At 45.9% G+C, this 11,147-nt stretch overlaps 1 protein-coding gene across 2 annotated transcripts; it reads left to right on the forward strand.

Moving 5' to 3' along the window:
- Positions 1-6,120: 6,120 nt before the first annotated feature.
- LOC308492513 (tubulin alpha-3 chain-like) lies at positions 6,121-10,213 on the forward strand (the record flags this gene model as incomplete). Of its 2 annotated transcripts, none has more annotated exons than XM_081037631.1 (4): positions 6,121-6,379; positions 7,240-7,388; positions 7,710-8,390; positions 9,986-10,213. In XM_081037631.1, 4 exons carry the CDS (start codon positions 6,121-6,123, stop codon positions 10,211-10,213), a joined length of 1,317 nt encoding a protein of 438 aa, XP_080893757.1. The 2 variants fall into 2 exon arrangements, with proteins under 2 accessions (XP_080893757.1, XP_080893758.1); XM_081037632.1 differs by having other exon boundaries at positions 6,259-6,379; positions 7,240-7,352.
- Positions 10,214-11,147: the final 934 nt, after the last annotated feature.

Genomic DNA, 11,147 nt, shown 5'->3' on the forward strand with positions numbered 1-11,147 from the left:
CTCAACTCCCCCAAGGGATGGGGGGCAGCGCCCCTTGCAACTAAAAAAAAAAAAAAAGAAAGAAAGAAAGAAAAAAAAAGAGAAAAATATTATAAAACTTTCAGAAGAGGTTTCAGCCATTGCTTGTTGGTGTGAAAGGGATGGTGGGCAGCGCCCCTTGCAACTAAAAAAAAAAAAAAAAAGAAAGAAAGAAAAAAAAGAGAAAATATCATAATACTTTCAGAAGAGGTTTCAGCCATTGCTTGTTGGTGTGATAGGGTCTTCTCAAATTGAAATGCCTCAGTATGATTTTTAAAGTTCATAGTACTTAGTTAAACCAACTAAATTAGGAAACTTCTGGTGACGGGGAGGTGGTGACAAGTTGGTGTGAATGTAACCTGAAAGAACTTACACTGGATCTCTGAGAAAATGTTGGCCATTCAGGGTACTTTTCCTTTGTGTTATTAATAGAAGGGTTTGTGTCTCAGGATGAATTTAATGGGAATCCCAGCAGCAGAAATTATGCTTAAAATACAACTTCATGCGTCCCAGAGCCTCATCACAAAGTTGAGTAACTTCTGGAGAATTTGTCCCTGCCTCCAAGGGTAATTTTTTTCTGGCTCAATGTTGCAGTTTGGTTGGAATTAGAATTAGATTACCAGCTGTGATTTAGCCCCTTGTCTTTCACTTACTAAGGACAAGGCCAGAAGCAGAATTTCTAGGCTTCTAGACCATGGCTCTTAAGAGCCAAGAGATCACAGTGCTGGGTGAGGGAATGAGAAATAATTTGAAGTAGTTAGAGATTTCTGAACTGTCATGTGATCATAATTATATATTGGGAAAATAATACCCATGCTTAAAATTATCTGCATATGATGTGGCCATTTTTGACTGCCTACTCTGTTTTTATTCTGGTTATCTCATCTTGAGTGAGCTTCGGTAGTATGTGTAAGGAATTTGTCCATTTCATCTACATTGTCGAAGTTATTGGCAGAGTTGTTTATAATATTATTTTATCCTTTCAAATAATATCTTAATATCAATAGCAATAGCCTGTTTTTCATTTTTGATATTGGTAACTTGTGTCTTCTCTTTTTTGGGATCAGTTTGGTGAAGGGTTTATCAATTTGATTATTCAGATCAAGAATTAGGTTTTGGTTTCATTGATTTTCTCTATTTTTTTTCTGTTTCCTGCTTTTTAGTACTTATTTTTTTTTGCCATAATTTGGATATTTGCTCTTTTTCTAGTTTCTTGAGGTAGAAGCTTAGAAAATATCATTGATTTTGAATATTTTGAACAAATTTTTGTGTTTGCATTTATGAGGAATGTTGGCCTGTAGTTTTGGTTTTGGTATCAGAGTAATGCTGTCCTCATAGATGAGGTGGGGAGTGTTCCTTCCTCCTCTATGTTCTGGAAGGATTTTATAGGTCATTGATTTTAGACCTTTCTTTTTCTGATATAAGCATTTTACGTATGTTTCCCTCTGTTTTAAGCACTGTTTTATCTGTATCCCATGAACTTTGGTATGTCATGTTTTCATTTTCATTCCATTAAATATACTTTTAAATTTTCCTTGTTATTAGTTTCCAAATATTTGGGGATTTTTCAGATATCTTTGTGTTACTGATGTTTAATATAATTCCAACATTCTGAAACCATATTTTGCATTATTTGAATTTTTATTAAGACCTTTATTAACAGATGCTTGAGTTGATTGTTTTGAAAATATCAAGTTGTAAATTTTTGTTACAAATTAAAAATGAGGCTCTTAAAAACTCAACTTGACCAGATAGGAAACAATTTAAAAACTTTAAAGATGTATTAAGAAAATCCAGGCTTTAAAAAAACAACACTTTTGTCATTACAAAAAGAGATGTCTTTAGGTAAAAACTGTAAATGCCCTATGCTGCATAGATAATGCAGGTGGTTCTAGTTATCTGGTCAGTGGGCAGAAAGCAAGCACTTAAGTTCTTTAGCTCCAATCTTTTGCTCATTTCTTATTGCTGGAATTTCATATTCATTTCTCCCTTTTGGATGACTAAACTGGATGATGATAGAGATGGTAAACCAGCATTTACTCGGCGCCACCCTGCTCAGTGTGGGGAATGGAAGAATTCTCAGCTGGTAGACCAGCTGCTTTTGTCTCTGCTATCTTGTGGTGTAGTTTTCTTGGCATCCGTATTGGTTAATTGACATTTCGGTGATGCTGACACTAAGGTGGCTGCTTACAGTAGGTCTCTCCTTGATTTTCCTTATCTTCATGGCCATCCTATCTAGGCTGTTTGACAAGGAGGGCCCCTGTGGAACTGTGATCATATAAGCTGGTACAGATTCTATCTTATTGGTCGACCTTGTTCTCCTGCACTGTGGCTGTCAGCCACCTCCACTCCTTCTCTCTGAACAGGAGGGTTGCAATACTGTGGTTGTCACCCATAGGGTCGGGTATGTAGTAAGGAGGGCTGGCCCTGTTGGGCCTGGCGTTGGGAAGCACTCTCTGATGCCTCCATCTTTCCTCACTCCCACTATTCTGGTAATTCTGTTCGTACCTGTAATTGTGTGGAGGACCCCTGCAATGGGGATAACATCAGTAGTGATCACATCTGCTGCATATTTACTTTCTTACACTGGAACTCCACCAGGGCCTGTCACATCTGCTGCCTCTGAACCCTTTCTCCTTCGACAACTGCACGGTCTCCCCATCTCTCGCACTGTGAAGGTACTTCCTGGGGTTATTCTTCTGTGTGGCAATCTGTGTCTTCCTGTTGACAAAATCATGTCCATTTGTACACTGAACTGTTATATTGTTCCCAAAACATTTGTTACTATGAACTTCTTGTGCCTGCGCCCTGCCTGTGGTGCTGGCCTTTGTGTTTGCAGCACTGGGCCCAGGGGCGGAGGTACCTGAGGGTCTTGACCTCAATGCTCAGGAGTGTGGTGACGGTGACTGGGCCTGCTTGCCACTCAAGGGTTCGGTGACAGTCGCTGGGGCAAGTGGCAGCAGCAGGGCTGCTCAGGGCACTCTGCAGTCATCTTTTCTCCCATTACCTATCAAACTCTTACTTGAATTGTTTAAAAGTGATTGAAACTTGTTTTATGGTTGGCGGAGAATATGATCTGTTTTGTCAAATGTTCCCTGTACACATGAGAAGAGCGTGTATTCTGCTGTGTTGGGTGGAGTGTTCAATAATGTCAATTAGGTCAGTATGGTTGATAGTGTTGTCGAGATCTTCTGTATCCTTATTGATTTCTGTCTGGTTGTTCAATCAGTGGTGGAGTGTTGAAATCTTTGATTGTGGATTGTCTATTTTTCCTTTCAGTTCAATTGGTTTTTCTTTGTATATTTTGAAGCTCTGTGTCTGGAAGCAATGACTCTAGCGATACAAAACCACTAAAGATTGTTGTCTTCCTGATGAATTGGCCCCCTTATCATTATGAAATGATCCTCTTTTCTTGGTAAAATTCTTTGCTTTGAAAGCAACACTGTTGGTCCTGGCCTGAGCTCTCCCAAGCTGCTCCACACCAGGAGGAGGGTGCCCCTCCCTGCAAGCCTGGACTCCTATCGGGCCAGGTGCTGTTGGCCAGGTGTGGCTGAGCCTTCCCCCCAGCTGGGGCGTGCTCAGGCATCCAGGCAACCAGAACGCTGAAAAACGAGAGAGCCTGAGTTCCCACTGGTACGATGGAAAGGCTGTGGGTTTGAGCCCACCACAGCACTATCCCAGGCTCACCCCCTTGTCCTTATTTACCTGTGCACCCCTCCCACCCCTACTGCACAGCCTCCCCCAGGGCACTCTTTCCAGTGTTTCCTCTAATCCTGCTTGGAGGAACGACTGATGGGTTCCAGTTCATCCATCCCAGACCAAGGCCGGTCTGCGAGCTAATAAACATGCCAGTGTCAGCAGAAAATAAACACCATAAAATAAGAACTGCATTGTTCATATAGCCACTCTAGCTTTCCTTTGGTTTAGCCTTAGCAAATGTCTTTTTCCATTTTTTACTTTTAAATCTATCTCTGGGCTTCTTATAGTTAGCACATAGTTAGGTCTTGGCTTTTTTTCTCTGACAATCTGCCTTTTAATTTGGTATTTACATGTAATTGGTAATGATGTTTAATGTGATTATTGATATGGTTGGATTTAAATCTACCAGGTTGCTATTTGTTTTCTATTTATCCCATCTGTTTTTGCCTTCCTCCTTTTTTTTCTTCCTTCTGTGGATTATTTTATGATTCCATTTTATTGCCTTTATTAGCTTCTTGGCTATACCACTTCGTGTGTGTGTGTGTGTGAGAAAGAGAGAGAGAGAGAGAAAGAGAGAGAGAGAGATTGCTTTCGGGATTTTTGTTTTTTTTTTAAGTTAGGCTCTAGTTAACCTGCCAGAGGTTTCTTTTTCTTTTTCTTTTTTTTTTTAAAGATTTTATTGGGGAAGGGGAATAGGACTTTATTGGGGAACAGTGTGTACTTCCAGGACGTTTTTTTTCCAAGTCACGTTGTTGTCCTTTCAGTCTTAGTTGTGGAGGGCGCAGATCAGCTCCTGGTCCAGTTGCCCTTATTAGTCGCTGGGGACGCAGCCCACCGTCCCTTGTGGGAGTCTAACCAGCAACCTTGTGGTTGAGAGCCCACTGGCCCATGTGGGAATCGAACCGGCAGCCTTTGGCATTAGGAGCACAGAGCTCCAACCGCCTGAGCCACCGAGTCGGCCCCCTGCTTTCAGGATTATTATATTTCACAACAATATACTCCCATTTTCCTTTTCTTCGCCCTGTGCTATCGTTTGTCATGTTGTACTTTGATATGAGTTATAAATCCCACAATAAATCATTCGTTTTGCTTTAACATTCAATTATATTTCTGGTATATCTGATAAGTTTAGATTGGCAATGGATTCCCTCTCACTCACAGAACCTCATTTTTGAGTGCACAGGTTACATCCTGGTCAGTCAGCTACTGGCGTGTTTCAGCACAAAGGAGCCTGATTCCCCAGTGCTACATATTCAGAGGGCGCTACAGCCCTCCCAGGTCCAGCATAATGGTCTTCAGAGTACACTGCTGTAAATTCTTTGTTGAGGACCTAAGATCCTGTACAAGGACACAGGTCCACAGGTCTACCTTAGCAAGTATTAAGTGCCATGGCCGCTTTAATAAAAGTTATCTGTGGTAGTGTGGAGCCAGCCTGTCTCTGAACTTTGGAAATATTTTCAGGTTGTAATGATGTAAAGCATAGATAAGTTTTATTCCTTCCATCAATTCAATGCAAGAGAGAGCATGTTGTGCTAGATAAGGTCAATGGAACCAAAACAAAGTTCCACATTCAAAATATTGAGTCTTCGGTTCCACATTCTCTCCATGTTAAACACCCTCTTTATTTATGAACACCACAAAGTTCCTTGATCTGACCACTGCTCCAACATGCAATAGCTAAAACCATATTGCTATGACATTCCCCTATGTTCCTCATCCCTCCATCTTAATTTCTTATTCGTACTGATCCTCTGGCCATCTTTCGCTCCCTCCTGACAGTCACTATTATGGCAATCCATGCCTTACCCAGCCAGTTTCTGCTTCATATTTCCAGTTGGCCCCACATCCCTGTCGTGGAGCAGCATTGACAGCTTCATTGTTATATTTCTGATGCTGTTGGAAGGAAACAGGGGGAGGGCTTGTGGGATGGTGCTTATAAAGTCTACATAGTGTACAGTCCTGTCCCATGCCTTCACGGTCACTCACCACTCACACACGGACTCAGCCAGAACAAGTTCCAGTCCTGCAAGCTCCATGCAGGGTATATAAACTACACCGATGTACCAATTTTCATCTTTTATATTGTATTTTTACTGTACTTTTTCTATGTTTAGATACACAAATACTATTGTGTTACAACTGCCTACAGTATTCAGTATAGTAACATGCTGTATTGGTTTGCAGCCTAGGAGCAATAGGCTGCACCAGACAGCCTGGGTGTGTAGTAGGCTAGACCATCTAGGTTTATACAGTGCACTCCATCATGTTCACATAATGACAAAACTGCCTAACAATGCATTGCTCAGAACGTATCCCTGTCATTAAGTGACGCATGACTGAATTCATTTATGGCATCAAGTCTCATTTACATGCCATACAAGTATAGTGATGATTGCTTTGAAGATGAGGAGGGTCTCACATTTATGTTCTGGTTCCCAGCGACAGCGCATTTCTATCCACGTGTGGCAGGCTAGAGTCCAGATCAGCAATGCCTGCTGGGAACTGTACTGTCTTGAACATGGAATTCAGTACAAGGGGCAAATGCTAAGTGACAAAACCATCGGTGGTGGGGATGACTCGTTCAACACATTCTTCAGCGAGACTGGGGCTGGCAAGCATGTGCCCAGAGCAGTGTTTGTGGACCTGGAGCCCACGGTGGTCGGTAGGCACATAGGGCGGCTTTCCAAGGAGGGTGGGAGAGCCTCGCTAAATCCCCACATGAGCTCCCTTGAATCCCACTGCAGAAAGGACGGATGGACACTAACCATGTCCGTGACACCATAATGTCCGTGACACTAACCATGTTAGATGAGAAATTGAAGGTTAGTGCTTGAAATGTGGGGCTCAGTCTCCTGATTTAGGAAAAGCTAACAAACAGAAAAAACTGCTACGCCAGCAGTAAGATGAGCGGTGACAGATTTATTGGTCACTGCCTCAGGCCCAGGCAGGTGGTCATATACACCCCCCCGCAGGATTACCGGGTGCTCGTCCTACCTTAACGCTGTGCACTTTCTCAGGCGGGTGCAGGAGTCTTGACCTGCATCTCAGACATAGAAAAGTAAGTAGAGAAAATTCATTGGGTTCTTCCAGATTTAACGCCTGAGGTAGTTTCCAATGCAAAGACAGCACTTGTCACTGGCCACCCAGAAAAATGTCACCCTAAAGTCTGTGAGACCTGGGCCACATAGGGTGCCTGATGGGACTGCCTGGCAAGTCACACTGACCTAGTGACTGTCTAGTATGTAGGGGTTTTGTTTTTTTAAATTATACCCTTTGGGTGTGAAAGAAATATGTATATTTAGACCGGCTCCCTCCTTCGGGAACCGGTCAAGCTGGTATCTGCTGGGAGTTGAGTTTACTGCCGGAGCCCTAGACTGCAGCTGTGCTCTGTGTGGTACACTGATGCTGTTGACCTACAGGGAACAGCACGTGCTTGGTAGAATGGAACGGTCCCCAAACGCGTCCATGCTGGGGAGTTAACAACAGTCCTTAAAGATTGCGGCACACGGGTCCTCTTTGTAGATGAAGTGCGCACAGGGACCTACAGGCAGCTCTTCCACCCGGAGCAGCTGATCACGGGGAAGGAAGACGCAGCCAATAATTATGCCAGAGGCCATTACACCATCGGCAAGGAGATCGTCGACCTGGTCCTGGACCGGATCCGCAAACTGGTAAGAGCACTGGGAAGGCTTCCTGACGGCATTATCCTGGAATGGGAGGGTAGGCCTCGGGTTGGGACCAGGAGGTCCTGTTGGCAAAACCCAGGCCAGAATGACGACTCCATGTCTTCCTTTCCTGTGTGGCTCCAGTGCGGTATCCACACGCCTCCATGTCTAGTGTGTGCTTTGCCTCACCGCAAAGTGCAATGCGTGTTCACTGGGGACCATCTGCATTCGTATCCTCCTGTGGAGGCCAAGAACAGGGGCAGCGGCTCGTCCGGGTGGGTGGGCTCGCTTCTGCTGGCGCTGCTCACGGTCTCTGCTTTCTCTCAGGCGGATCTGTGCACGGGGCTGCAGGGCTTCCTCATCTTCCACAGCTTCGGGGGCGGCACCGGCTCCGGGTTTGCGTCTCTGCTCATGGAGCGGCTCTCCGTGGACTATGGCAAGAAGTCCAAGCTCGAGTTTGCCATCTACCCAGCCCCGCAGGTATCCACGGCCGTGGTGGAGCCCTACAACTCCATCCTGACCACCCACACGACCCTGGAACATTCCGACTGTGCCTTCATGGTGGACAACGAAGCCATCTACGACATATGTCGGCGCAACCTGGACATCGAGCGTCCCACATACACCAACCTCAACCGTCTGATCGGGCAGATCGTGTCCTCCATCACGGCCTCCCTGCGCTTCGACGGCGCCCTGAACGTGGACCTGACGGAGTTCCAGACCAACCTGGTCCCGTACCCCCGCATCCACTTCCCCCTGGCCACCTACGCCCCCGTCATCTCAGCCGAGAAGGCCTACCACGAGCAGCTGTCCGTGGCCGAGATCACCAATGCCTGCTTCGAGCCGGCCAATCAGATGGTCAAGTGTGACCCTCGCCACGGCAAGTACATGGCCTGCTGCATGTTGTACAGGGGAGACGTGGTCCCGAAAGATGTCAACGCGGCAATTGCCACCATCCAGACCAAGCGCACCATCCAGTTTGTGGACTGGTGCCCGACGGGATTTAAGGTAGGACTGGGGGCTGTCCAGTGGTTTTATCGTTCAGCCTGGTGCAGACCCTGCGATAGAATGCTGTTCTTGTGGAGAATTCATGGCAGCTAGGCTCTTGGTCATAAATGAGTGTCCCAGAGTGATCATTTCTTCAGTGGAGTCTTGAATTCCTTCCTGAGTCATCACAGTGTTTATCTGTGGAGGGAGAATTTTTTTAACAGAACAGGAAAATTTCTGAAGGGTCTGTGTCCCCGTTTGGGTGGAGGAATTAGTGCAGGACATATAGACTGGTCTTAGAAATAAGATACATTTTCTCATAAAAGGATTTTTGGGGGCATTTTCATAACTCATGTGGATATTTGAATTTGGGGTGTCACTAAATCCACTTGATGCCATAGATATGTAGAAATTCAACAGAATTGACATGTCCTATGAAGTGTTCTATTTAAAGTAAACTGATCATGAATCTTTTTGTGAAGAAAAATGGCAACGTCTTATTTCTCACTTGGTAAGCCTAGAAATTCTGGCCTGAGTTTGCCTTAGATCCCCAGTTTATACAACCCTTCCTTGCTGTCGTGTTTCACATTTGCCCTGTGCTTGATTATTGAACCCTGTGGATTCTTTCCCTCTGGGATCTGTGCTTCCCTGAGCCTTGCTTTTCACGCTGCCTCCTCTGGCTCAGACCCTCATGCTTCTGGTGGGCTGATGGCCTGGGTTCTTACCTAGGACTTCCTACTCTGGGTTCTCTTCCTTTAGTTCAGGGGTCTGCATGGGTGGTGGACCAGCAGCCTGATTTTGTAAGTAAAGTTTCACATGAACACAGCCACACACGTTCAGTGGCCTATGATGGCTGCTTTTGTGCTACAAAGGCATAATTGAGTGGCTGTGACAGAGATGGCATGGCCCACCCAGCCTAAAATATGTACTGTCTCACCCTTAATAGACAAAGTTTGCTGATCCTGGCTCTAGCTGACCCTGTATTCTGATGCCAAAATCTGTGGTCTTGTCAACCCTGGTTCTGAAGCCTGGAATGCCTGCCCCTTGGTCCCAGCCTTGGAATATCACTCCCTCCCTCCTACTTAGCACAGACACAGAGACCATCTGCTGTTGCAGTGGAAGCCGCAGTCCTGTCACTCTGGCAGTGTGCCTGTCACTCTCCTATGTACATACTGTTTGGTGGGAAAGCGGGGGTTATGATGTTCTCTCACAATACCACCACGGTTGTGTAGAGGGTAGAAAAGTCTTCCACTACAGAGATCAATTCCACTCTTGTTGAAGCCTATGGAGAAAGTAATGTACAAAGAATCCAGAGCAGTGTCCTTCAGAAGGAAGACAGTTCTGTCACCTGGTGCGGATTACATGACACAGCCCTTGAGGCAGCTGGGGACTGAGCCAGAGTGGCTGGCTCTGGCCACTTCTTTCCTTGTCTGGAAACTAGCACCCTGCTTTCCTGGCACCTTGCCTGGCACAAAGGGTTCAGAGACTGCAGGGTGAACCCAGCCTTCTCCCAGGTCGCTAAAGGGCAACGACATGGCTTCCACTTCTGAGAAAGCAGCCACAACTTCTGGTTTAACACAAGCTTCACTCACGGCTTTCTTCCCCTCCTCCGGCAGATGGGCATCAACTACCAGCCCCCCACCGTCGTCCCTGGGGGGGACCTGGCCAAGGTGCAGCGGGCTGTGTGCATGCTGAGCAACACCACTGCCATCGCCGAGGCCTGGGCCCGCCTCGACCATAAGTTTGATCTCATGTGCGCAAAGCGAGCCTTTGTGCACTGGTACGTGGGGGAGGGCATGGAGGAAGGGGAGTTCTCTGAGGCCCGGGAAGACCTGGCAGCTTGAGAAAGATTACAAAGCGGGCGTGGATTCCACGGAAGCAGAGGCTGAAGAAGGGGAAGAATACTGAATAGGAGAGTACAGCTGGTGAGCATACCTCTCTTCTGCTCTCTCCTGGCACCCCTCAGCTTGGCTGGTTTTAAGTTGTCACGTTTCTGTATCAAACCTCTGTGTGCGGTGGGGCTCATCTGCCCCTAGGAGTGGAAAGGGCCCCAAAGCCTGCTGGGCCTGCATGGAAGTGCTGTGCTGTTGGGGTGGCTGCAGTACTACCCACATCTGTAAGGAGCACTGCTTACATGACAGGACCTGGGGTGGGACAGGTCAGGATTTCCCATCCAAGGTTTCAAAGCATAAAGATTTACTGAATTCTAGGAAAACTGAGTTAGGTTTTTCAATTGAATTTGCCATTTTTCGGGCTTCTTCATTGACTGGACATGTGGACTAAAGTACAAAAGCTTAGAACTGGAGTTTTAAAATCTAAGGTCCACGGAAATGGGGGATGTCCACAGAATCCCTAAACTGTGGGTCAAATGTGTAAGGTCAGGACATTGGGTGGGGAACGGTTTTACTGGATTCTGCAATGGCATCCATGACCCACAGAAGGTTGCCTGCAGAATCCATCTTTGTCCTCACCTTTGGTGATAACTTGAAAGACAGCGTTTCCCCATCTGTGCTCAAACCCCTGCCCCCACTGCACCTTCGCGTCCTGGGAATGGTCTCAACAAAACATCGTTCATTTCACTTCAAGCAAAACATGTAGAAATCTGTTCATAAAACACCTAGTAATATGAGTCTTTTTCTCTCAGACCCGAAAATGAGGTCCAGGTGAAGTCACTTGGTTAGTTCAGCTGTAGCATCACAAGGACCAGCACACAACTAATTATAAATCTTTGTGTTTTAATATATTCAAAAGGTGATAGGAAACACCTTCAATGGACAC

This window comes from Rhinolophus hipposideros (genome assembly GCF_964194185.1).
Source record: "Rhinolophus hipposideros genome assembly, chromosome: 24".
Classification (NCBI taxonomy): Eukaryota; Metazoa; Chordata; class Mammalia; order Chiroptera; family Rhinolophidae; genus Rhinolophus; species Rhinolophus hipposideros.